General features: G+C 49.0%; 11 protein-coding genes across 11 annotated transcripts; 7 read left to right on the top strand and 4 right to left on the bottom strand.

Moving 5' to 3' along the window:
• Positions 1-1318: 1318 nt before the first annotated feature.
• Positions 1319-3454, top strand: N7517_005333 (uncharacterized protein; the record flags this gene model as incomplete). The annotated part of the gene is made up of 1 exon (XM_056723063.1): positions 1319-3454. The coding sequence occupies one exon, from the start codon at positions 1319-1321 to the stop codon at positions 3452-3454; it is 2136 nt and encodes a 711-aa protein (XP_056579313.1).
• Positions 3455-3685: 231 nt separating this feature from the next.
• Positions 3686-5527, bottom strand: N7517_005332 (SANT/Myb-like DNA-binding domain-containing protein; the record flags this gene model as incomplete). Its single annotated transcript, XM_056723062.1, has 3 exons — positions 3686-5195; positions 5258-5375; positions 5434-5527. The coding sequence occupies 3 exons, from the start codon at positions 5525-5527 to the stop codon at positions 3686-3688; spliced, it is 1722 nt and encodes a 573-aa protein (XP_056579312.1).
• A 221-nt stretch (positions 5528-5748) lies between these two features.
• N7517_005331 (p24 family protein) lies at positions 5749-6665 on the top strand (the record flags this gene model as incomplete). The annotated part of the gene is made up of 3 exons (XM_056723061.1): positions 5749-5980; positions 6051-6430; positions 6516-6665. The coding sequence occupies 3 exons, from the start codon at positions 5749-5751 to the stop codon at positions 6663-6665; spliced, it is 762 nt and encodes a 253-aa protein (XP_056579311.1).
• Positions 6666-7556: 891 nt separating this feature from the next.
• Positions 7557-9154, bottom strand: N7517_005330 (putative MFS hexose transporter; the record flags this gene model as incomplete). Its single annotated transcript, XM_056723060.1, has 2 exons — positions 7557-8948; positions 9002-9154. 2 exons carry the CDS (start codon positions 9152-9154, stop codon positions 7557-7559), a joined length of 1545 nt encoding a protein of 514 aa, XP_056579310.1.
• Positions 9155-9571: 417 nt separating this feature from the next.
• On the top strand, positions 9572-11201 carry N7517_005329 (glycoside hydrolase family 1 protein; the record flags this gene model as incomplete). The annotated part of the gene is made up of 4 exons (XM_056723059.1): positions 9572-10099; positions 10162-10448; positions 10511-11007; positions 11059-11201. 4 exons carry the CDS (start codon positions 9572-9574, stop codon positions 11199-11201), a joined length of 1455 nt encoding a protein of 484 aa, XP_056579309.1.
• Positions 11202-11466: 265 nt separating this feature from the next.
• N7517_005328 (transcription factor domain-containing protein) lies at positions 11467-13369 on the top strand (the record flags this gene model as incomplete). The annotated part of the gene is made up of 3 exons (XM_056723058.1): positions 11467-11535; positions 11586-13142; positions 13175-13369. 3 exons carry the CDS (start codon positions 11467-11469, stop codon positions 13367-13369), a joined length of 1821 nt encoding a protein of 606 aa, XP_056579308.1.
• A 527-nt stretch (positions 13370-13896) lies between these two features.
• N7517_005327 (endo-beta-1,2-glucanase) lies at positions 13897-15874 on the top strand (the record flags this gene model as incomplete). Its single annotated transcript, XM_056723057.1, has 8 exons — positions 13897-14196; positions 14249-14499; positions 14558-14681; positions 14744-15011; positions 15065-15134; positions 15192-15463; positions 15531-15703; positions 15764-15874. The coding sequence occupies 8 exons, from the start codon at positions 13897-13899 to the stop codon at positions 15872-15874; spliced, it is 1569 nt and encodes a 522-aa protein (XP_056579307.1).
• Positions 15875-16368: 494 nt separating this feature from the next.
• On the bottom strand, positions 16369-19206 carry N7517_005326 (CheY-like superfamily; the record flags this gene model as incomplete). Its single annotated transcript, XM_056723056.1, has 1 exon — positions 16369-19206. The coding sequence occupies one exon, from the start codon at positions 19204-19206 to the stop codon at positions 16369-16371; it is 2838 nt and encodes a 945-aa protein (XP_056579306.1).
• Positions 19207-21319: 2113 nt separating this feature from the next.
• N7517_005325 (epoxide hydrolase) lies at positions 21320-22786 on the top strand (the record flags this gene model as incomplete). The annotated part of the gene is made up of 4 exons (XM_056723055.1): positions 21320-21641; positions 21712-21839; positions 21895-21967; positions 22017-22786. 4 exons carry the CDS (start codon positions 21320-21322, stop codon positions 22784-22786), a joined length of 1293 nt encoding a protein of 430 aa, XP_056579305.1.
• Positions 22787-23342: 556 nt separating this feature from the next.
• On the bottom strand, positions 23343-24163 carry pup3 (proteasome core particle subunit beta 3; the record flags this gene model as incomplete). Its single annotated transcript, XM_056723054.1, has 4 exons — positions 23343-23486; positions 23553-24007; positions 24065-24083; positions 24161-24163. 4 exons carry the CDS (start codon positions 24161-24163, stop codon positions 23343-23345), a joined length of 621 nt encoding a protein of 206 aa, XP_056579304.1.
• A 329-nt stretch (positions 24164-24492) lies between these two features.
• On the top strand, positions 24493-26056 carry N7517_005323 (putative UBX domain protein; the record flags this gene model as incomplete). The annotated part of the gene is made up of 2 exons (XM_056723053.1): positions 24493-24629; positions 24688-26056. The coding sequence occupies 2 exons, from the start codon at positions 24493-24495 to the stop codon at positions 26054-26056; spliced, it is 1506 nt and encodes a 501-aa protein (XP_056579303.1).
• Between the last annotated feature and the right edge of the window lie 212 nt (positions 26057-26268).

Genomic DNA, 26268 nt, shown 5'->3' with positions numbered 1-26268 from the left:
GTGTTTCTCTCGGAGAATCGGTCTGTCGGTCATGATCTGTTTGGTCATTTCGCTTACAACCCTACTACACTGCTACACTGCGGCATATGCTGTACTGTGGAACTTCACAGCATTTGGCCAACAGCTCGAACTTGTCGGCTTGACTTCGTTGTAACATTGAAGCAGTGACCGGTTGTATTTAGAACTGAAATGTAGTCGCTATACTATATTGGCTGCGACTAATTCAAATACTGGAAAGACAAGACAAATACCATATTATCGCGTATTTGATTGTTTATACTCTCATATTTGACCAAAATTGCTGATTGACTGGCCATCTATGACAATAGACACATTGACACTCTTGTCGTTTACTCTGTAGCGCAAGGCTTTCACTGCAGTCTTGTCATTGGCCTATGTATAAAATCGGGTGGGTATGGCCCGTGCCTGGCCCACTCTTGACGCTAATATGTATCGGGCAATGATATTCACATATATGAAATCCACTGGGGCATAGATGAAGATCATGAAAACTCTATTGTATTCTAAATCCACACACATTGGGGGCCAATTCTTCAATATGGGTAGATGTCTTATTTCTCATGTTACCCACATGCACTTTCACACTTTTAGATCATAGCGCAGCTATCAAAGAGCTGAGTGGCTAAGAGGTGTCTGAGTGCCTACATGCATTTGTCATGGCTGGTTTTACCTAGTATTCAAGGCCTGGATATTTATGTTAGTTACTGCTTTTCTGTCTCTATCTGTTTAAAGTTACGAGGTAAGCTCGAAGCCAAAATGTTTAGGTTAAACTGATCCATGGATCCAACTAATCAATAAACAGCAAGAGTGACCTCGTGGTATTCTTGAAATGGAAGGCAAAACATCTGCTGATAGTCCCTTCCCCAAAATGCCCTTAAGAAGATATTTACAAACACGTAGAAGTTCATCTTGTAAACATCCCATGTCCAAATGTTTTTCCTTATATGCCCTCGTCTCCGAAGGAGGCATCGAGCTGACTCCCCGAACAACTTCGCACATTCATATCAAGATGGTCAAATGGAGAATGTGGATGGTCCCAGGGAGCAAGGCCAAGGCAAGCCTCAGCCCAATTCTCGATTCCAAGATTTTCCCCTGGCTAACTTGAGATACCGTAGACCCTTCACCAGGATCAACTGCAACTCCTGTTCGACATCCGAGACGGAGATCTGCAAGTCTTTCACGTCGGCTTCGCCATCGATTCTCAAGAGAATCCAGACATTCCGCCGAACACCGCCCCATCTTCCCCTTCTCTATTAAGCTAAAGCCAAATGCGTTGAAACCAACTACAGGATTATCAATGATTGGGGACATGGGAAGCAGTCTGATGAGCGCACGAGGGTACGACAGCGATGCCCAGTGCATTGGGAGTCCTCAGCATGCCGACCGTATGAGAGCGTCACCCAGAAGCCCGGCGTTTCGCAGAATGGGGTTGCATGATCTAATAGAGCGTAGTCGTGAGCGAAATGATTTGGAGATGTGGTTGGGGGCTAAAACACATAATCAATCCGATACCCCGGGGACTCCCTTTGGGATGCATTATATACCTACGCCACCAGGAAGTCAGAGGGGGCGTTCAGCTCACCATACCTTTGCAGCTGAAGGCACAGGTAGCCAGTCCGTGCCTTCATTCAAAAACGAGCGGTCGGGCGAGAAAAACATGTCCACGAAATCTCTTCCAAGTCTTCCTGCCAGTCAAGAAGGACTGGCTCCAGCAAATGAGGATCGTCTCCGATCTCGAGAAGGCTTTGTAGGCAGCAGCAGCGGTGAGAACCTTCAAAACCTTGTGGCTAACTGGGCTCAATACATGGGATCAAATCCCAATGATTATCGTGCCGCATCTTCGGCCTCGCTGGCCAGGGAAGATCGGGGAATCATGGTTGCCAAAACACGACACCCAACAAGTTCTCCAGGGACACACTCTGAGGCCCGAGTCCCGCACCTTGGTGATCTAGATCTTTCGCACAGACTCGCTGGGACAAGCATGGTGTCCGAACCGCCATCAGCTAATCCATCCATGTCAGAACTGCCCCGTGCGAATAGGTATGGGCCACAAATGGCATCGCATGAGAACTTTCAACCCCACGAAAGATCTGGAACATCAACATTCGTGGGCTCCGAGCCCCATAAGGAAGCTATGCATCATCAACGAGATGCATCCTCTTTCTATTCGCGCCCAAGCAGTAACCCTTCGCGGGGGGCATCTGCCGTCCAATCGCTGAGAGTCCATGCTGCAAATGCAATAGACAGCTTACCCAATATTCATGCACAAATGGTAGCTGGGACTGGCTCGGTCCAAAATGGACTGGAACAAGCTGCCGAGGTTGTGAAGAGCAAGTTTGTTGAGCAACTTGATGCGGCAAACTGGGAATCACCCCAGCTTTATGGCATTTCCAATGGCGCCAACGGTGGCGGTCCACATCGCAAAGTCAGCCCCGGCTGGATGACCGGGGGCCGACGAATGGGCTATGGGTATAACTTGGTGGACAATGCTGAGGATCACTCGCCAACAGTTGGAGGGAAAAGCAGTCCACCTTCGAACGGGAATTGGTACAGAGACAATTCGGAACCCAGGTCTGGAGGCTTTAATGGACAGGGGCTGAAATTATCGACCGAGCATCGGGCCGATCTGGCATCATCAGCCCAGCCATCTACTCCTGACCGTGATTGCAAGAGATCTGACAGCCGATGGCCTCCTATGAACAAAAGTCCTACCAATGCCAAGCAGGAACCCGTTTTGACACCAACGATGTGGGCCAAAATGAAAAGCCATTCAGTTCGAGGTAATAGTCACGCACCGCTGGCAGTGGATTTGGCTGGTGAAGGAATGAGTGCAGGTGAAGCCCGCCGTGAAAGCTCAACCCGCGCACAACACATCGAGTCGCCAACTTCTGCAAAAACGCCGAGTTCTGCAAAGAGTTTTTATATCGAAGACGTCGACGAAACGTTCTTAAGTCGATGGGCAAAAGCCAGCCGGTCCACACGCAAACCGCCACAGTCAGACAAGTACCACGATTCAACCCATGGGCGAAGTGTCTTTACTCCAGATGCTTCATCACTTGGCGAGCGCCGCTTCTCGATGGATCAGACGAACGGCCGGCCATCCGTGTATTTCGATCCGTCGAATGACAAGAGTGCGGACAGGTTAAACGGAGAACCTTCCCGGTCTCGCAGTGGACGTTGGATACTAAGGTTTTCCAGAAACAAGGAAAGCAAGAGACGTTCGAACCTCCATCCAAGGGAACCATCTCAGGAATCGCCAGTACAGTACCAAGAGCGTCCGTCAAATGACCTGGGACGAGCAAACTCAACTAGAAGCGATGTGGCAGAGGATCTTGCGAATGCTTATCAGGAGTGCATTGGAATGCCCGGGGCTTTTTATGGAAGCCGGTGGGCGAGCCGAACAAGTCTGGTGGTGGAGGCAGAGGCAGATTGACGAGGGTGTATTGGTTGGATGAGCATAAAAATACTGTTATCGAGGACTTTGGAGCCAATTTTGCTGTTATTGTTACTCGCGGGGATGGAGTTGGTTTAATTATGAGTATGCTTCCCAATCGGGTGTCATTATTCGTACAGAAATATGGGTAATTGATCCCTAATACATCTTACACTTCTCACATCCAGACAATAAGGGTGTAGTGTTTTTGCCAGTAGACGAGCAAACCATCTATCGTCTCTGCCGCTTGTTGCTCTTGTCGCTTGCGCCACTGAGCACACTAGCAGACCGCTTGTGATTACTATCCCCTTCTTGAGTACGAGACTGGTGCGCGCCACCATTACCGTGTGTGTTTTGTGAGGTGGAATGGCCTAGAAGGCCGGTATCGCCATCTTCAGTCTCCTTTTTCACATGAGGATGGCCGGGGTCAGCACTTGGCCCCGAGATACCTGCAGCTTCTCGTGATTTGCGCTCGCGCTCCACCTTCGCGGCTTCGAGTACACGGATCTCACTTTCAACCTTTTCAGACACCTTGCGGGCGTCGAGAAGCATATTGACAGACTGAATGAGTTTCTCGAAATCCTTGCATACGCGTTCGGTAGGCATGAACAAGCGTACCGGGATCTCGAGCTCGGATAGAGCATTGGCCAGTTTCTGGGTTTGCACGTTGGACTTGGCCTGCGTGAGACGCTGGGCACGGTCGCTGCGAAATTGCACACCTGCTGAGACACGCTCGTGGTGCTGGACACCGTACTTGGCTTCCTCCGCCGTGGTGAGCGTGCGTACCATTTGACCGGTTTCCTTTGATGTGATAGATCCCTTTTTGTTTGCGGCCTGTGTGACGGGGGTCTCGGCTCGGCCTAGGCCGCCCGCAGTGCTTGGGGTCTGACCAGCGGGACTTGGGATGGCACCGTCGCCGAGGATGGAGCGGCGTTTCTTGCTCTTGTCGGCTTGTAGTAGAGTCTGCAGGAGCTGGGAAAGACCCGCACTGGACTGATACATTGTGGTGTTGCCGACGCTGATAGGAACCTCGAGGCGAGAGTAGAGTTCTCGGCGTTCGGTGATGAAGTTCTGCTCGTTGCTTGTGATGCGTTTCAATTCTTCGAGTAGCATTGCCTCCTCGCGGACCTCGTCGGCTGTGCGATTGAGCTGAAGAGCGGCTAGTTCCTTACGGTCGCGCTCTCGGTCGGGGTCAAACTTAAGCATCTTTTCATGTAGTTCGAACTCGGCCTCTGACATCTCTGAGGGTGGGTGCTCTAGTGAGAGCATTGTTGCAGCAATAAAATAGTATCGGGCCTTCATCTGCTCCATTGTCCGATGGTGCTTTGCGGGCACAAGAGCATTCGAATCCGGCTGTGTGTCCATTCGCGGTTGGTAGTCATAACGATCTGCGATGAGCACCCAGCGAATGTCGTAATCAGTGACGAGGTCCACCAGATAGTCCGTTTCCTCGCGCGACCAGTCATCACTTTTAAGATGTCGATTGTACTCGTCGTCTGTGTATCGCTGGGGCAAACGCGGTTTGACGTTGTACTTGGCGAAGGCATATTCCTGCTCTGGCAGTTTCGGTACGTCCTCTTTCCCTTCTTCCTTAGGCTGATCCACTTCCATTTGTGACTCTTCGGGCGCGGGCGCGGGTGCAGGTGCGGGTACAGGTGGTCGCGCCGATTCGTGTTTTCTCTGCCAGTGATTCAAAACCAGACCGTCAGAACGGGCATTGTTCGTGAACGGTGCCATGCTCCTAGATGGGATCCAGTGTCAGCGTGCATTCGGGACCTTCGAAGAGCCGCATCTTCAACTTACCATGGTCGAACCCGCAGTTTGTTCATCCATTTCGGACGACCCTTGTATTTGTTCTCATTAATCGCGATTGGTGGCGCCCTTTCGCCCAGTAGCGCGTACAATTCACGGGTAATACCCTCTGCAACAGGAGGCTGTCAGTAATCCATCTCATTCCTAATAGAGTGCATAACACCTACCTGGTCGCTTTTCGACCACTTTCTGCTTCTTGTGCGGTCTGGGCTGCCCTTCCGCGGGCAAATCCAGCATGTCGCGAACATCGGCCGCGGCCATATTGGCGGTTCGAGCGGAGTGGTGATTTGCCTAGATACGACGCCAAGAAATGATTTATTCAGTATTTGGTGATTAAAGATTTTATAAGCGACCACGGAAAGATAAAAGCGGCTTTTGTTTGATGAAATAGAGACTAGTGAATGTCAAAATTGAAGATCATATCGACAGAGGCTTCCCGGTGGAAAGGGAGACATTCCGGAGACGGCAGGCGGTGAGGACCCATGGTCCCTGATGTTGACACCTTCACGGAGAGGACTTGGCCGTGCGACTATCCAATTGCTCATTTCCTCATCATGGTTTTCTCTAGGGCATCCTCGTCATGGCTGGCGTCAGCGTTGACTCTACTCTCCTTCTTTTCTCTCCTCATTCCAACTAATGCCCTGTATTTCTACATGGAGGGCCGGCAAACAAAGTGCTTCTTTGAGGACCTGCCTAAGGATACCCTTGTGGCCGGTAAGCACCAATCTCTAGAGCCTTTACGAAGGAATTTTAAGCTAATATATGATTGTTAACCCATAAATAGGCCGCTACGAGACAGAAATCATCAACCCCCAGAGTGGCACCTACGCGATTGACCATAACATGAAGGTGCACATCACCGTCGAGGAGACCTTCGACAATGACCACCGCGTTGTTTCCAAGCGTGACAGCCATTCTGGTCGTTTCCACTTCTCCGCCGCGGACGCCGGCCAGCACAGAATCTGCTTCACACCTGAGACGGATGCCACATCCGGCTGGATGTCTAACTCCCTGGGCGCCGTCAAGCTCACCGTTGACATTGCCATTGGTGAGACTAGCAAGATTGAGACCGAGGACAAGGACAAGATGAAGGATATTGTGCAGCGGGTCAAGGATCTGAACAGCCGGTTGCACGATATCCGTCGTGAGCAGGTGTACCAGCGGGTAAGGATTACCCCATATCCAATCTATGTCTAGAGTCTCTGCGGATGATTGAAGCGACCATACTAATGTTGTTTTGTCTTTCCAGGAACGTGAATCTGAATTCCGTGACCAGTCCGAGACCACCAACTCGCGTGTCGTGCGCTGGACTCTTATTCAGCTCGCAGTTTTGTCCGCCGCATGCGCATGGCAGCTTTCGCACCTGCGGTCATTCTTCATCAAGCAGAAGTTGACTTAGATGCCCTGTTGTCTTATTTCATACAGCATATCTCTGTTCTTATGCCCTGCATCTTCCTTCCACCTCTGCTGTGGTCACGCACACCGGTTTACTTGAATATTCATGATTGGTTCTTGCATGTGTTGTTATACTGTTTTCCTGGCGAATGGCAGGTTTTCAAATTCTGGTCGGAGGCAATTCGAATCCCGAGCTCTCTTTGAACTCGTTAGGCCACACGGTCAGTGTTTCAGCAAAAAGGGCGCAGAGTGCTTAGAGCGTGGTCAGATATCGATTTTGATAATGGATGTAATGATGGTTTTTCTTCCATTGCTATGTCTTTCGTAGATCGTTCCACGGAACGATATTTGTCCACCTCAACTATAGTCACTAAACATTGCCTATTGCCTCACGAGGGGGCGTATGCACAATGGTAGTGTTAGAGACTTCACGTCCAATGATGCTACCTACGCCCAGGACAGTAGGCAATATTTAGTGCTCAAGTCTCAGTAGTTCGATATCCATCACGAGATATAGAATCAGTGCATAGACCAGGTTATCTCTAGAGCAATTTCATCGAGGCAAAGCCTGTTGGTAATTATTTTGACCCAAGCTGTCGGGGCACAATGTGCTAAAGACCCAAATTCCCCACAAAACAACTCTTCGAGCTACGGTTCGATTTTCGACAGAGCTAAAAGCTATAGCGTGAAAAATATACTTACTTGCGAAATGGCCGCCTAAGAACTTATCAAGGGCTAGCTGAGTCGTATTTGAAGCTAGTAATACCAAATCTGCAATCATCTGAAGTTATTTGTTTTATTTCTAATGAACATCGTTGGGTTGTAATTAGTTGTATCTTTATTTAAAGAATTATGTTCATGATCGTCATGGCTTATCCATAGCAGAAGTAGTAACTCACGCCGACTTGGTCTCCACATGCTCTTCATATTGTACTTGTTCCTTCTGCTCTGCGACTTTATCAACCATTCCACGTTTGACGTCTTCGCCCTCAAACAGATAAGCTAGTTCTTCAAGCGTAGGACCGGCTGTCTCAACGAAGAAGAAGTAGACCACGAGGAAGACAACAAGCACCCAGACACAGTAGTAAATGTAAAATTTCCAGCCAAGTGACTTCAGGCCAATGGGGTTGACATAGCTTCCGAAGATGGACGCTACCTGGATAGTGAGGAGGACGAATGCCCATGTTTTGGCGCGCATCTGAAGCGTCACAACCTCCAGCGGATAAGTGACGATCAGATTGGTCCACGCAAAAGTGTAGAACGCCTGGAAGAAGAAGATACAGGCGATCACAACACGACCAGCTACCAAAGAGTTGTGTTCAAGATACTGCTGGGCAGCGATTGTCCACACGACGAAAGTCACAACAACACCACCAGAACCGGTGAGGAAGAAGAACCGACGGCGGAATTTATCGACGACCATTGCAACGAAGATGGCAACAACATACTGCCAGAGAGTGACCATTCCATTCATAAGTGTAATTTCGGACTGGGTCTTCAGGCCCGTGTCTTTCAGGATCTGGGTCAAGTAATTCGAGACGAGTAGATTTCCTGAGCTCTGACTGAAAACGGCTGTTGCGAAGCAGAGGAACAGGCGCTTGAGGTTGGCGCGAGAAGAAAAGAAGTCCTTCCAGCTCATGTTGTTCTCTGCTTCCTTGTCAATGGCCTGTTGGATTTCGGCGCACTCTACGGCGACCAACTCCGAATTGGGGTCGCATTCGCCGTGAAACTTGATGAGGATCTGTCGGGCTTCTTGGGTACGACCCTTTGCAATCAACCACCGGGGAGACTCAGGACAGAACCAAATAAGACAGAATTGGTAAGCTGAGGGGACAATCTGGATCAAAGTAGGGAGCCGCCACGACCACTGACTGGTGATCCTGTAGCAACCAAATGTTGCCCAGGCGCCAATCACATAGCCAAGGACGATGGAGGTGTTGTAGAAAGTAGTGACTTGCACACGTTCCTTGGGATGGGAAAGCTCTGTGATCAATACAGGTGCGCCCATCTGGATGAGCGAAGACCCGATGCCTAGAACGATCTTGCCACCAATGTACATGTTCAAAGAAGTGGCAAAGAACTCGACAATCACGCCAGTAATGATGATGACAGATCCTAAGGCAGTGGGTAGACGACGACCGTACTTATCACCAATCCAGCCGAGAAAAATAAATGGGATCACACCGCCAATAGCGTTGGAGGCTCCAAAGAAACCCAATGTAGCGCCTTCTGGATGTCCAAATCGATCTTGCCAGGACTCCAAGACTTGCATGCCATTTGTCATGGACTGCAATGTATTGTCAGTAAAAAGGACACCAGTCTTGAAATATTGGAACTCACTCCATCAATGCCGAGAGCCGCACTTGCTAATAGGGACGAAGTGAGCAGAAAGTATAACAAAATGCCATTCTTCCGTCGCCAGAAAGGCGGCATGGAGTTCACATCAATGGACGAGACAATGCCTTCAGCGGCATGGGCAGCAGCAGGAGCCATTATTGCAGACTTCAACTGAGACGAGGAGGCAAATGAAGTGAGCTTGCCTATGATCGAAAGATGGGAGGTCTTAGCCCGAAGGCTTCCTTGCACTTCTTATAGAAGAGGAAGCCAGGTGGAGACAACGAAGTCTATGCATTCCGACAGCCCTAAATGTCTGGGAGAAATCTTGATTCCGCAATTCTGCGGGGAATTGCCCCGTGGGGGAAAATGTGAAGAGAAAGTCTGGAGATTCGGAGAATCGGCGAAATGTCAATTTTGCCGTTAATCCTTCGGGATATCCCCCTCCACTTCGACGCCACAATTCTCCGACTATGAGGAATATAGCTTTGGGTTCTGCTGGGTAAGCCCTGTCACCTTCTTCTCTCTCAAAATACTTCACACTTTTTCTGTGGTTCTGTGTTGAGCATTGCCAGTATGTCAGGATCTTTACCTCCCGATTTTGAATGGGGATTTGCAACAGCCTCATATCAAATTGAAGGAGCTGTGAATGAAGATGGGCGCGGACAATCAATCTGGGATACTTTCTGCCATCTTGAACCTACACGGACCAAGGGGGCCAATGGAGACATAGCTTGTGACCACTACCACCGATTTGAGGAGGATTTCGACCTTCTCTCCAAGTACGGCGCAAAAGCATACCGATTCTCAATTTCCTGGTCGCGGATCATTCCGCTAGGAGGAAGAAATGACCCAATCAGCGAATCTGGCATCGCATTTTATAACAAACTCATTGATTCCTTGCTTGCCCGAGGCATCACACCATGGGTCACTCTCTACCATTGGGACCTTCCTCAGGCCATCCATGACAGGTACGGGGGTTGGTTGAATGTGGAGGAGTCGCAGCTTGACTTTGAGCGGTATGCACAAATTTGTTATGAGAGTTTTGGAGATCGAGTCAAGAATTGGATCACACTGAATGAGCCGTGGATTGTTTCTATCTTTGTATGGTTGCCCAACTCCCCTGGACCTTTTCCATTTCCGACAACAACTAACACATTGTTTAGGGATACGCCACTGGCGGAAATGCGCCCGGAAGAAGCAGTATAAATCCCCAGTCCACCCAAGGCGATACTACCACAGAGCCATGGGTTGTCGGAAAAGCCTTGATCATGAGCCACGCTCGAGCGGTCGCTTTGTATAACCAAAAGTTCCGAGCTTCTCAACAAGGCAAGATCGGGATTTCTCTGAATGGCGATTACTACGAACCCTGGGATAGTCAGGATGAGCGCGACCAGCAAGCTGCTGAGCGCCGAATGCAGTTCCATATTGGGTGGTTTGCGAACCCCGTTTGGTAGGTTTTTGTTTAGCTTTCAGACAGCACCAAGAGAAGGAGACTACTGACACCTTTGACAGTCTAGCACAGGACTACCCCGAATGCATGAGAGAGCAACTCGGCGAGAGGCTCCCTAGCTTCACAGAGTCAGACTTTGCTCTACTTAGAGAGGCTGACATGGACTTCTACGGAATGAACTATTACACCTCCCAATTTGCCCGGCACCGTGACGAGCCTGCGCTTGAGACGGACTTCATGGGGAATGTGGATGAGCTACAAGAAAACAAGCAAGGCGTGTCAGTCGGAGATGAAAGTGGTGTTCATTGGCTTCGGTCAACCCCAGAGCTTTTCCGAAAGCACCTGACGCGAGTATATCGTACATATGGCAAGCCCATCTATATCACAGAGAACGGGTGCCCATGTCCTGGCGAGGAGAAGATGACATGCGAAGAAGCTGTCAACGATACCTACCGAATCCAATACTTCAGAGATCATCTTGATGCGGTCGGAAGAGCACGCACAGAGGATAATTCCGATATCAAAGGTTACTTTGCCTGGTCATTGATGGACAACTTGGGTATGTCTCTTGCTTCATTCTTTCAGATATCTAAGCTAAGTCTTCTTCCAGAATGGTCCGATGGATACGGGGTTCGCTTCGGTGTCACCTTCACCGATTATGACACCCTGAAAAGAACTCCAAAACAATCTGCGTTGCTGCTGAAAGAAATGTTCGATGAACGCATGGATGGCAGCGCTTCTGGGTCCCAATAGAGTAATGAGACAGCTTTTGATGAGCCTAGGGCACACTGTGAACAACCATGAGTTAGATATTATACAATTGACCTCGAAATCTACTTCAAATTTGTACATTGTATATATCAACATCCACAAAAACGTAATAAATGAAGGAATTAATTAATTAAGCTTCGGGAATACCCCAAGCCAAGAAATCCGGAGAAATGCGTGAAGTATTTGACCGAGGCACATCCCCCCGTTCCCATTTCCCAACCTCCGACGAGTTTTCCCGAGAGATGTGATGGCTAGCCCTGCTCGTTCGCGCTCATCAACTAGAGCATGCGATCGGTGCCGTCGGAGAAAAGCAAAGGTATGAGGCAAAAATCCGTCTTATCGTGTTCAAACTAAATTATTCCATAGTGCGACTGCTCGGGTGAATCGTCAATATGCACCAACTGCCGCTTGGCTCGGACGCAATGCACATTTGACGTGCCGATTGCCAGACGCGGACCCAAATCCAAGCGACAAAGGTCACACGATGTGGTTTATCCGAATGTCCTAGATAGTCCCCTGGCATCAACCTTGCAGGTATCGGAACATGGCTCTGTAACTCAAAATCTCAGTTCGACTGCACCCGTTGCAGTTCCACTAGATGCATGGGATACCGATCTCTCGGTGCTTGATCCTGCTCTATCTCCTGAGACCGTGCATACAGTTCAATCATCTATTTCCGATGTCGCCTCAACGAGAATTACCTCGGCCTTACAGCGATGGCATGCTTTGGAGCGGGTGATTTCCGTTCAGAGGTCATCAGAACATCTAGAGCGTACTATCAACCATTGCTTCGAGCTATTCTTCGAATATCTATATCCCTTGACTCCACTTGTTCATGAACCTAGTCTCCGAGATGGGTTGGGGTTCTTCGTGACCCAAGGAAGGAATTCGAGAGCTGATGGCCTCATATATGGCGTGAATAGTCTCAAATATCCAGAGCTGTGGCCGGATCTTTCTTTCACTTTGATCACTGCTGTCTGCGCAGAAGCGGCCTTTCTTCTTCCGAAGGACATCTTTCCCGAGGGAGAGGGAATCGCAGACATATTTCTACAAGCCTCCAGAAATTGCTTGGCTACATATTTGGAAGCTGATCTTGAATACCCAAATGCCAACTCGGTCGCCATTCGATATTTCCATTCCAACTGCATGCACGCTGCCGGCAAGCCGCGATTGTCATGGCACATATTTGGGGAAGCTACCCGATTGGCCCAAGTGATGCAAATGCACGAAGAAGATTCCCTGCAGGGGCTCACTTCTCTCGAAGTGGAGTTTCGCCGACGGGCATTTTGGATTGCCTATATCGGCGATAAATCGGCAGCCATTCTAAACAATCGTCCGATCACTATCCACAAATATTCATTCAACTCTGGCATCACCATCGGCTATCCCACAGGCATCGAAGATGAGACAATCCTGACACCAGGTAGTGCTGTTCATGATGCTGAGAGTACTCAAAAGAGTTTCATTGCAGGATTCAATGCAAACATCCGGCTCTGGCAAAGTGCATCCGATTTGCTTTTAGAGATGCGACTGTTAGACAGTTACAAAAATGGGAATTTACTTCCTCGTCAACCTCCCACGACAGAGGAAAGTCACAGGCTTGACCATCTTTACGTGCTTTTTGCAACGTCTCTAGATGATTTGCCTTCTTTCTTACAATATGATCAGCTCATGTCAAATGCGAATAAAGACAACCAAGGCCTGTCTAGACTCACGAGACTGCATATCATTCAAGCAGCCAATGTCTACGTCTCGTTGCACTGTCTTAAGATGGTAATCACACAGAAATTCGAAGAGTTTAATTACTATCCTCCCGCGCCAAATGAAATGCTGCTACTGCGGAAAACTGACATTGCGCGTGATCTTCTGCGAGTCATTCGCGATGCTCCTTTTTGGGCGTTGCAGGTCAACGGCGAACCATGTGTAAGTCTTCCCATTTCTTCTACTGTCTTTAGTTGGCAAATGAGCAAATTCTAATGACCATCAAGGTAGAAAAAATCAGACTCATAGGAGCTTGTTTGCTTGAAATTATCGATCAGCATGAAGCATCCCCTCTGTCGGCTCGAGCGCGTAACGATCTGTCTGTGCTCCTTGATATACTGACACGCTTAGACTCGAAAGCCTCAGACACTTTGCGACGCTTGTTATGAATAAAGCTTCATGGTGCTATGTGTCAAGCGGGTGTATATAAAGTAACAGAATTAGATAGTATAATTACAAATGAAAGAATCTCTAGAAACATGTTTCACTTAGGAAGTAACTATTGTCTGAATCAAGTAGGTGATCAACGGCTGAGGAACATTCTGAGATTCCCCGATCTATAATTCCCCGATTCTCCGATTCCTTCGGGTAACTGGCCCCCATGACAATCCCCGTTGAAGATCTCATCCTATAGTGGAAATAGATGTGCATGGCCACGGGCTAAACGGGCAAAAGTTTATAGGTGGCGTGCACCTTCAGCCCATTATCAGATTTTACCGCCATTTTCAGAGGAGAGCTCTTGGAATGCGGGGACCCCAGAGACTTCTGAAATGATATAATTCGTGGACATGGAAGACCGGGTAAATATGCACTTCGCGCTTCAAACCGGAGGTATATGATATTTATATGATCAAAATCTCCATTTCCATGTCTAGCCCAGCTCGTTATTCAATCATTTTGTTTGAACAATCCCGATATGCGTTTCCACGAGAAATTAGGTCATGTCTTGACATGGACAACACTGGTCAAGGCCCTGCCATCGACATCCGGATATACCAATGAGCCCTCATGTCGTTTCGCGCATCACTATTCCCAAAAGCAGGTTCTCCATGATCCTACTTCCTTCATCAATGACATGCTGTATTGGGAGGGCAAATTCCATCAGAACAACATCTCATACAACAGCAACAACGGCATCTCCTATGATGGCACCAACATCGACTGGGTGACCGGGGAGGCAACAGACAGGCACACGTTCAGTGCCGCTAGCAAAGAGGTTTGTGTTCATTTTCCCCATTTTCTGGAAACCTCAGCTCATGTTCCAATAGTCCCTTCAAATCATGCTGTATACCCATGCTGTTGCAGGCTCTCCAGAGGCTGCTCGGTTCCTCTCGCCTGAGAATACAGCAGAAGCCCCCAAAATTGCTGCTTCTATCATGCAAAAGAAGTTACAGACTTATCTCAAATTCAACGAGACTTACCCAGGCTTCGGAGGCTTCTTGCCCTGGGTCTCAGCGGATACTCAAGAGATAACTCCAAGATCGGACTGGGTTAACCGCGTGCCTTCTCTTGATAACGGGTGTGTAGATTCTTGATCCTCGTTCTGGTTTCTGGGTTAACAATAGATATCTGTCTAGTGAACTTGTATGGGCTGTGTATGGTTTCATTCAAGCCCTTGAGAACACGGGTAATAAGAACTATCGGGAGCTCGCGCAGAAATGGCAGGTTTGGATGGACTACACTAAGACCACTGCTGCAAAGGTACGTCTTTCACAGTCTCATCCTCGGTTTTGACCAGTTCGCTCATCTTCCGTGTTGATCAGATCTTTTACAAAGGTAATGGCCGGGTTTGTGCCGTCATTGAAATGAAAGACCAGTCCCTCCCTGTCAACCACCCAGATCAGTCGTATCCATGCGAGGGAAAGAATCTACTCGACGATCCTTTCGAAGGCGAGATTTTTACTTTTTGGCTACAATTCTTCGGCGGTCTATCGAAAGCCGACAAGAAGGCTTTATGGGAGATCAAGAAACCTCAGCTGGTAAGCGTGGACTACGAAATGGGAGATTATGGACCTATCACTGTCCAAAAGGGTTCGTGAATGTCGAAGGAAAGATGAGAAGACAGTGACTAAATTCTGAGACAGGATTTTGGTTCTCCAGCCACGAAACCTGGAAAGTAATGCAGATGCCCTACTATGACATCGACATTATCCGGTAAGGCTTCAAGCAGAAGAAAGAGTCAAACTGTCATATACTAACAGTTTCCCTCAGCCGCGTATTTAAGAACGCCGAGCGAGTTCGGACCTGCAACTCCGTCGCCACGAAATTGCCTGGCATGTTCGCTTCCATTAACAACATCACCGATCCCTCCACTGGCGATGTAACCGGCTATATCTCAAACGCCGGTATCCCCTCCATCTCGAACCAAACTGTCCAGGAACTAGACGTCATTACGCCGTATAGTGTATTCCCGACAATCTTGTTCGACAAGTCTGTCGGACTCGCCTGGTGGAGAAATATGGTTATTAGCAAGAAAATGCAGAGTCAGTGACACCCTTCAAGATATCAATGCGGTGCAGTTGGTATGATGCTAATTGAAGAACTCTCCAGATATCTATGGCAGCACTGAATCCACTCGCGTTGATGGAACTGGAGTTTCTGCCCTTCTTACTTGGGACAGCAAGGTCACCACGGTAGTTGCAATTTTGGGGGGAGTGACCGATTTTGTTCGTCAGAAGATGAAGGCAGAGAACGTATATGATGAGTTTGTGGATATCATTGAGGTTTGTTCTCCCTGTCAAAGGACTATATGTAGAGGGAAACTGCTAATTGTTTTCAAATAGGCTGAGTACTCTCGGGCCTTCAAGCATCTTAAAGGGGAAAACGTCAAGTTCTGCCTCCCGCAGGAGACTGTTCCTGATGTAGGGTTGGTCGATTTCACTCTTTGCGAATAGAGCAGCCTAGGCCGATATGGGGGGGTGGTGACCATAGTTTCATATAGAAGAGAAGAATAGTACAGCATGATCAAAAATCCTCGATTTAGGTGCTGGTTTATAAGTTTAGTTATAAGACTGCCTAGACTGGAAACATCAGGGCTGGGACCGAAGTCTCGGTATCTCTCTACCACATCTTCATTGAATGACGCTATGTAGTGTGCAGTGATCGCTTGCGATGTATCATCAATCATTGTATCCGAAATGGGGATAATAAACATAAAGGGGGGCAAAAAAATGACAATTATGGTATATGGCAGTTGAAAATGAATAGGCCACCGAGTCAGTGCATATCCGAACCTGAGAGGTTATCGGACGAAAGGAAAGAAAACAATTGGGGGTTTGTACATGAAGAAGAAAAGATCCGCATCCAATGGGTATATAATGGTCTTGACGGGGAAATCCAAGAAGAAAGCAATATCATGTTCAGATAGGTCAGGTGGTCATCCTGGAATTTAGAGAACGGGGTTGCCAGTACCACCGCAGAATTCAAGAATCAACCGTTCAAGGTCAGAGAGTTTGTAGGGTTTTGTCATATAGCCTTTGATTCCCACTCTAGAAGCGCGATTCAATGCCTCGTCGCTAACGTCGGCACTGACAGCAAGAACAGTGGGAGGTGGTGGTGGCGTACAAAACCTGTTGGGGATGGGATCCATTTCCATGGTGTCAGGGCTGTTGGGGTTCGGTTGCTCGAAAGCAGCATGTTGGCCCCGGTGGTTGTCGACCATCTGGAGAATTCGTGAGGTGGCTTCATATCCGTCCATTTCAGGCATCCAAAGATCCATCAAGACGACATCAATCGGCTGTATTTTTGTAGCCAGAGGTGGCTCATGGATGACGCCCTGCATTGCGTGTACTGGATCGAGACCAATGTCAAGGGAGGGCTTTGACGCGGATAAAATGCCTTGAACTATCTGGACAGCTTCTTTGCCATCGGCCGCCTCGAGTACATCCCGGTAACCAAGTTTGCGTAGCATGTTCACTAGTACGCGCCGGTTGATTCGATTGTCTTCGGCAACGAGAATCCGCAGCGGATATTTCTCCCCAAGCTTCTTGTCATATGCATCGCCGGAGATATGTGTTCTGTGCAAACGGGTCGGTCGCAGGGGGGTTGGGCTTTGAGACATGTTTTCATCGGTGGTACTCGGAGTCGGCTGTTGTAGCTGACAGTTTTGGGGGAGGATGAACGGGGAGTTGAAGCAAGAGGAGGGATCAGACAAAAGGCTGCTGACACTACCCTGTCGTGTTTGGTCGGTAGTAGATGGCGTCAAAACACTCTCACCAGGAGTTGCGGGGCGGAGTTCAGCTTCACGTTGGTTTACGGGGATTCGAATTCGAAATTCAGTACCCCGCTGAGGACCAGACGTCGACGAACGCACACAGGTCAAGTCACCGCCCATTTTCCGTGAAAGGCCCTTGGCCACAAGGAGACCGAGACCAAGGCCATCTTTACTTCTTGTGGTGGATGCATCCTGACGAGCAAATGGCTTGAAGAGATTTGGTAGAAATGCAGCGGGAATTCCCGGGCCGGTATCGCGGACAAGAATAAGAACATCATTTTTCTTCGGGTCAATGGTTGCGCAAACAGTGATGGTGCCGTTGTTGGTGAATTTAATCGCGTTGAGAAAGACGCATGAGATCAGTTTTGCCAGATCACGATCATCGGCAAGAAGGGTGTCCGGTAATGAAGGGTCAACAGACCAGTCCACAACCTTGGTGAACAATTCACCATTCGAGGAGCGCGACCGAATCTCAATCCTTTCACCACACTCCGTAGCATTGCTAACAGCAGAATCCGGTCGACCTCCAACATGAAGAGACTCATTAATCACGAGACGGAGAAGATCTCGCAGTTTGGTAAAACGCAAAGCAGAACCTCTCATGTTCACATTGATGCCCTCGAGTAGTAAATGAGGCGCAGACCGTCGAACTGCGAGAGACGGGGGTGGATCGACCATGTTGGCCATTACAGCTTCGAATTGGCGAGCTGGGATAGCATGTACGATCTGGTCGCTTTCGTGAACAGCATTCTTGACTTCTTCGCTGCGAGGCGAGAGCTCTTGCCGCGACGACGCCGCACGGAGTCTTTGTTTGCGTACTGGTCGGGTATTCATTTCTGGTGGTAGGCTGCGCCGCCGTTTGTACGGATTTACAGCGATATTCGTTCCTTCGATAAAGATGCTCGGGCGAGCTTCGGGTATAGTAGATGGGATTGTGAGACCGCCTAGTATCTCGGGCTCCTCGCGGAGTGGTGTTTTGGGGATTTGCATATTGAGTTCGTATGCATGAACGACATTGTCAGCTGCTTCAACAGCACGTCTCGCGCTATCCTGGACCATCTCAATCCCCTCCTTGAGAGATTGAAAAACCCCGCCCGATTTGACCGGAGTTTTACTCTCCATCGCCTCGCGCACTGTAGCGTGCATGACATCAAGCATGCCCACCACACCCTGCATCGGTGTCCTCAACTCATGGGATAAGCTTCGGGCGTAGGGTTTGAGGGGGTGCGCGTTGAAATGAGAGGCTTCATGGAAGGCGGTAGTCTGGGGGTTGTGGAAATCTGAGATATTTGGCGTTGGAGAATCTAACACTTCATCTAGAATTTGTTCCCCTGGGTCTAGTCGTTGTACAATCAGGTCTTCGAGCGAGTGGAGAATCATTTCCAGGAAGGACCAAGACAGATTTCTATGCCGAAGACCATCTTTCGACCACATCAACCCGAGGTGCGCCAGGCACTTTCCAGCCGAAAAGAGGGGAATCGCCAAATAACCATCGGCGGTGAAGGGTAAGTGATCATCGCCGAACGATACAAGTGAGCTGAGATTCTCAGGGATCAAACAAGGCCGTTCGTGGTCCATATGCAGTAAGGGGTTCCCGCCCGCGAAAAACCTGTTTCGCTGCAAACCAACGGTCTCATAACCATCGTTGTAATAGAAAGCCGCACCAAAAAGCGACGGGCGCCGCCCGCCTAGCTCTGGCATGGGCTCCCTCCCGTGCACCCTCCGCGCAACAAACCCATACTGAGCTTTGGTTATAGATGTCATGTCCTCCATCAGCCGTTTCCAGAACAGCTCGGTATCGGATGCCCGCAACCCCTGTTTGAGTGTAACCAAATGTTCAATGGCAGTGGTCTGAGCGCCATCATTCCATGCTCCCAAGTCGCGTTGCACATCTCCGTCTTCATGAACGTTTAATCCATCACTGTTAATGCACTCGGATTTGCAGGAGGGGAATGGCATGGTGGGACCAGGGTGAACAACATGAGAGACATCCGGCTCGGGCGTGTCGGGCATAGTCCATGTGGCAAGTGAAGGTGAGGTTCGGGGATTTCGGGTTTGTTGTTTATATGAGGGCAACGAGGCAACGACCATAACATTCAATTGTATAAATAGGGTGCGGTGGATGAAGACTTCGACATCCACCAGATGATATATTGGAGAGCCCAGAAGAGGGGAGGGGATTTTCCGTTAGTTCGATGGGGGCCGGGCGGTCTAGACACGGCCTGAAACAGGAGAATATCAACTCATCGATTTGGATAGCTAGTATTTCTGAAATGCTTGAGGTTTCTCTCTTTCCTTTGATGCTTCTTCTTTTTGTTTGTGTGTGTGTGTGTTTTTTTTTTTCCCTTGAATCCTGCAGAGCACGGAGGTCCACGGGTGCACGGAGGTCAGGATCAGCGGGATCTAGACCCATCAGGTACTAGGTACCTGGTCTACGCCGGTGTTTACTATGGAGGTATCAGGTACCTGATGTACTATTTACAGTACAGATCTATGTTTACTCTTGACATAGTCTCTTCAAATAGACTTTTAAGTAATCTTTTGATACCATTCTACATGCACATAGCCGTATTGGCTCGTTGGTTCATTTAGATCCAACACATAAGGCAAAGCGAACTAAGCAAGCCTTCTGGCTCCCAATATCTCAAGCAAAGCAATGCACCCCTTAGTATCCACTGTCAGACTACGGACTATGATATGGGGCCTCTAGGCACCATACAAGTACCTTGGTTTTTGTGTGTGGTCTAGTGGTAAAATAAGCTGTATTTGTTCCCACATCCACTCCTTAAAATCTCACCAGCATTAATAGTTCGTATAATTTCAACATGAAACCGGTTTTTGTTAACTTCATCTCATTGCAGCCACAGCATTCTTCCAATCGGTTATGCGAACCAGATACTTCGTGACCTAGGACCATACATTGATTGGGACAGCCGGAAAAAAAGCTCAATCTTTGGGCAAGCGTTTGTTTTCTCGTTGTACGTGAGCTCCCATTGGCTTCGGACTCGCGAATAAGTCTGATCTTGTGATATGGAGATCTCCTGGTGAACAATCACATCGGGTTGGATTGTGACTAAGCAACGGTGCCATTCGGTCTATTCATGCTGGCATACGTTCAACACTTAGGTCATCGCTCGAATATTCAATGGACTGCAGGGATAGACATTCACAAATCCGGGGTACTTGCAGGTACGATTTAGCCCAGTACTACGGTCCTTCTCCCAGGGCTCAAAGTCATTGGTCAGGTGCAACCTTTTGCATGAGCAGCAGAGTCTTATAGGTCCTTGAAGCCGAGAAAGAAGTTGGCGGCGTTAATATGGCTCCTTGAAGGAAGCTTCCCGAGGAAGCTGATATGGAAGCCGAAGTCCGCAGGATTTATATCTGGGGAAGGCAAATTCGTCTCGTGCCAATACATGTTGATGTCTTCTGTACAAATACCTGTAGCTGATGGCGAAGCAAACTTGAGACTGTATAGAGAGCAGTTGAATTATCTGGTCCACTATTTCTGGAGGCAGGTCCGACATGCGAGACTTTAGGTGCTCCGTTTCTGGGGACATGTTCGTAGAATGCTTTGAGTAGAGAACCCTATAACTGAGAACTCTGAGGGTTCAGCAATATCTTGGCAAAGCAACCGGAGAATAATAAGATTCCTTAGACAATATAGCGTCAGACATTCATACACTATCAGATGTCTTCTCAGACGTCTTTTCACAGGTCTTTCTTTTAGATATTCTTTCCTTCACGGTGTTATAGATTAAGATATGCCGGGATCGTCACTCTACAATATAATGTAAAAGGTAAAATACGTGCTTTTCTATGCATAGAGGGGTATCTTTGTCCCTAGACATCTATTTCTTCGTTGTGCACATCCAAGCTAAATGGCCTCTCCATTGCATATGTATGTTGTACCCATTTCTGTGAAACCGAGGTAATCCAAACTTCCATGGCCCGAGCGCGACTACATCACTAGAGCAACTCACCTACAGCTTGAGAAACGATTATATGTGCATAAGCCCACATAAGCATGCGTAAGCTGATTACGCTACCGTAAGAGAGTACATCATACATACCAACTTGCCATTCCAATCATTCCCATAAAATTCCAATCTTGACATAATCCACAATCATGACCTTAGTCACCCCATACACCATCGCCGTTCCGGACGAGAAACTCCAACAGCTCCACCACAAGCTGGAGTACACCACCTTCCCCGACGAGCTCGAGGCTTCGGGGTGGGAGATGGGTGTTCCTCTCCATGAGATCAAGCGACTTATCACCGTCTGGCGTGAGCAGTTTGACTGGCGTGCGCAAGAGCGGAAGCTGAATGAGCAACTCAAGCAGGTCAATGTTCGAGTAGGGGTGGAGGGCTTCGGAGAACTAAATATACATGCCGTGCATCATCGGAGTGGAAATTCAAAAGCAATTCCATTGCTTTTTATTCATGGGTGTATCTAGCCCCTGATCCTTCCTATATCACTCCCTTGATCACCCCCACTGATTCATCGCTCCTATACCAGGGCCTGGCAGCTTTCTCGAAGCCACCAAGCTTATCCCACTACTCACTAAGAACAACGGGGATGGCCCAGTATTCGATGTCGTGGCACCTTCGTTGCCAAATTTTGGATTCTCGCAGGGCGTCAAGAAGGTATGTCGAGTACTATGTATCAGCACTGTCGAGTACATCCTAACAACCAAATTAGAGAGGATTCGGGCTGGCACAGTACGCCGAAGCTTTACACAAAGTGATGATTGCACTAGGATACGAGAAATACGGCAAGCACTATCTGTCGTCACCAAAGGAAACCAACTAATTCCAGAGCAGTGATCCAAGGAGGTGATTGGGGAAGCATGATCGCCCGTACCATGTCTCAGTACTACCCTGAACACACCCAAGCCATCCACCTGAACTTCATCCCCGTCACACCGCCCTACCCATGGCGAAGTCCCTACCAGTTCCTCAAGTCGCTGCTATTTGTGCCATTTTCAGCGAAAGATCGTGGCTACATCGCCCGGACATTGGGATATATGACACGCGATAACGCATACATGAAACAGCAAGAAACTCGGCCACAGACACTAGGCTACGGGCTTCACGATAGTCCCGTCGGATTGCTAGCTTGGATCTATGACAAAATGCATAGTTGGTCCGACAAGTACCCCTGGACGGATGAGGAGATCTTGACCTGGGTGAGTGTGTACTACTTCTCCACGGCTGGGCCGATGGCATCAACAAGGATCTACTACGAGGCTTCGGCGCTGAAGCGTGGTGGAAGTGCGGCTGTCCCGGAGGATGAAGCTCAGGAGGGGCTGCTGGAAAAAGCTGGCCTGAATTATATATCGCTTGGACAGGTCCTCGGGGCTCGGGCACCGCAGAATGTGTACTTTGCGGTCGCGCAGTTCCGCGAGGAGATTTTTATGTGGCCTATGGCGTGGTATCGATCCATTGGGAATGTTGTGCAGGAAACGGAGTATGATAGTGGTGGCCATTTTGCGGCCTGGGAAGTGCCTGAGTTGCTGGCGTCTGATATCAAAAGGTTCCTGGGCAATAGTGGACCAGCCTACGGGGTGATAACCGACAGAGATGGTTATTGAAGGTATCACTGGATTGAGCCTTCATCGAGGCCTTTTGGGGGTAACCTGGTGTGTGGCTGCAAAGGATACATAGCAACATGTTCGTTGTATTTGAATATGAGAAACCTGATTTTGTATTTGATCTTGTCTCTTGCCCATGCATTTGTTTTCTTCTTTAGTTCGACGTCCTTGTTCGTTGTTCGGTGAATTGTTTATATTTCAATACCCATGCAATCTCACGAACAGAGGTCAGTCAAAGCACCAGATTGGGGTAGTTACTGATTCTCGAAAAGCGGACTTTGTCCGTTTCACTAATGAATGCGTTGAATTAATGCAAATTGGGACACTGCCGTGACGTGACAACGGGGGCCTTTTATTATCATGAGTAGGAGTAAGAGAAACATGGAGTCAAAGAACAAAAGTGCCCTTCGGCTCAGGTATCGACCGCTCTCACGTTGCTCTTGTGCTATCCCGTCATCGATTGACCGTACACGGCACATATCATCCAGTGAAGACCGTAGACGCCGGGATTTGCCCTCAAACCAACGGAAAGCCCAAAACAACCACTTCCCCAAATCTAATCCTGTCGTCCCTTCAATAACCGCTGGGTAACCTTGTCCTTCTCTATAATGTAAACCTGGGCACCCCAACCGGAGAGGGCATCTCGGTCCACGGCGCTAAGAAGCGCTTGTGAGATTGTCTCGAAGAGGTCCTCGGGGGCCTGTAATGATGAAGTGTGTTAGACAGCGCATCTAGCAAGGGATATAATAGCACCAATAATACATACCAGATCAGGCTCCCACAGACCCTCGCAAGTACCGAAGAGCTGGTCGCTTGCTGTTCCGCTGACAATGAAGTCCTTGGCGAAATCGATGCAGCCAATGCTGTCAAAGCCACAGATGAAGGGCTTCCCTGTTGTTGGGTTGATACCAGCCAGCACGGGGCTGACGAAGTAGGGACCGAAGCGCTTCTCATACAGCGATGAGCTCACTAGGTTGGCGAGGGTCTGCGGTGCGATGTCGCGCTCCTCGCGCAGCCGGTACATGTTGACCTTGTAACGGAAGAGATCGGAGACGGTGTTGACATCGGTGGCGAGGCCAGTCAGTCCGAGGTAGGTAGATGGAGCGTAGTTGAAGATCTTGGGGAAGTTGTTGGAGATGGTCAGGGACTGCATGCCCAAGCGAAGGTCACAGGCAATGGCGACGCAGTCCTTGCCCACCATGGCGACACAGGCACCGCCATCTGCAGAACGGTTAGTATTTTGGTTGGTTATTCAATAGGGACAAGGTTCCGGCATACTGATGTCGAAGGGGTTGGACTGTGATGGGAGAAGTCGGTCAGCTTTGAGGTCCAGAGATTCGTGGACGATAGGGACAAAGGGCGCATTTTTCTTACCATTATTGCAGTGTTTCAATGCAATTCAATATAACAGAGATATTCCAGAGCTAAGGCACAAGAAAAAAGAAGAGAAAAGGTGGTTGAGAAGGGGGCGGGTTGGGAGAGGTGATGGAGGTGAGTTGATGACGGGGAAGCTCTGAGGTACGCGAGAGAGCTCAGATGACGCCCGCACCGCTGCCTGTTTCGTATGCTTCGACTACCTTCTGCGCCCTCTTTCTCCCCGCATTCGAGTTTCTCGCTTCTACACTTTGATTTATCTATTTTCAATCTCTTTATTGAGATATTGGAACTTTGATATTTATTGTCAGACCTACTGTTCTCCATACACAATGAGTGCCCACGTTGTGGTGATCGACGCGACAGCCAGGCGGGCAACAATCAAAACTACTCCCACCAAACATTTGACCGATATCCTACAGGAGGCATGTTCGAAGCTTGGATATAATGCTAGCCAGTACTCATTAAAGTGAGTTGGTGTTCTTCCCTCCGATGACAACACTATCCTGATGTTTTATACGCAACAGACACAATCGCAAGCAGTTGGACCTTTCTCTTTCCTACCGTCTCTCCGGTCTCATCTCCGGCGCAAAGCTTGAACTTGTTCAAATCTCTCGCTCCCCGTCAGTTGTAACAGTCGGCCTGCAACTTCCCGAATCAGAGGCTCGTGGTGCCCCGAATGGCCGCATACTTGATAAGTTCCCTAGTACGACTACACTCTGGATGGTACTACGGAAGTTTGAAGCGGGAGTTGCAGGGACTGGCCCGGTACGGAATCTCACTTCACGTGCGGTGCCCTCTGCCGAGGGTGGAGATGTTGCAGGGCGACTGTACTATGAGATCCCCGTCCTTCAGATTTTGGAACGTGAAGTATCGAGTTTCACGGATCTACAAAAGACCCTAGCCCAACTTGGTTTCAACAGTGGCAATGTTCTTATTCGCCTGAGTTTCCGACGGACCGAGGAGCCTATTGAAGAAGCTATGACCAAGATTGGCGAGTTCTTCAAGTCAGAGGATGAGGCTCCTTCGGCACAGGATAAGAATGCAGCGCCCACAGCAGCTCCCGCTGACAGCACAAGCAAGGGGCCTGCTCAAGAGTTCCCCAGCTCATCGCAACCTGGGCCCTCTAGCGTCACCGCCGCATCGGATGAAGTTGCCGCTCCGCTACCTACCTCCGAACCAGCCACTTCCACAACCGACTCTGGCCGAACGATTACTGTCTTCTCCCCTCCCTCGGAAGACACTCCTTCGTCTGCAAAAATAGACTACAATGAGAGTGATTACATACCGTCTATCGAGCACGCAAAGCTGCACCAGCGGTTACTCAACGAGTCCTCTCGCCCAAAGCGATTGCCAACGGATGCCGAGATCGCCGCCAAGACAGAGGCAGAAGCGGCAAGGCGAGCAGCCATTCATGAAGTCGATGTGAAAATCCGTTTTCCAGATCAGAGCCAGGTGGTCGCCAAATTTGGGACCTCGGACACAGGAAAGTCGTTGTATGAATTCGCACGTTCATGCCTGGCTCTACCGTTTGCCAGTGAGAACTTCAATCTCACTGTCCACGGTGTATCCAGATCCAAGCATACAAGCGCCATACCTCCATCAGATAAGAAGCGTCTGATTAAGGACTTAGGGCTGGCTGGCCGTGTGCTCGTCAACTTCTCTTGGGCTGATCACGCTCCCGCGTTTGTTCATGAACGCCGAGCGGAGATCCTACGCCCCGAGCTTCGGAGCCAGGCTCAACAACTCAAGGTGGAGCAACCGCCGGAGCTCAAGGAAGATGCCCCTGCTCCATCACAGCTGGGTCCGAGTAGCGCCCAAGGCGGTGATAAGCCCAGCGGAGCACGGAAGAGTGGTGCTATGCCTAAGTGGCTGAAGCTACCGGGTAAGAAATGAAACCGGGATAATAGAATGGATTTGGTTAAGATGAGAGACATGTGCTGCTCTTGACCCAGCTATGTGGCACATCTCTCAAGGCACATTAACATCTTAGATGTGCGGATAGACTTGAATCACATCCCGTTCCAACATTTACCTAGATGATCTCAATGACAATGTAGCAATCTAGACTTGACACCAAATGAATGTGTACGTATAGCCATTAAGAT

Source organism: Penicillium concentricum (genome assembly GCF_028827145.1).
Source record: "Penicillium concentricum strain IBT 3081 chromosome Unknown utg000002l_segment0_segment0, whole genome shotgun sequence".
NCBI lineage: Eukaryota > Fungi > Ascomycota > Eurotiomycetes > Eurotiales > Aspergillaceae > Penicillium > Penicillium concentricum.
This window is presented reverse-complemented; position numbering and strand designations above follow the sequence as displayed.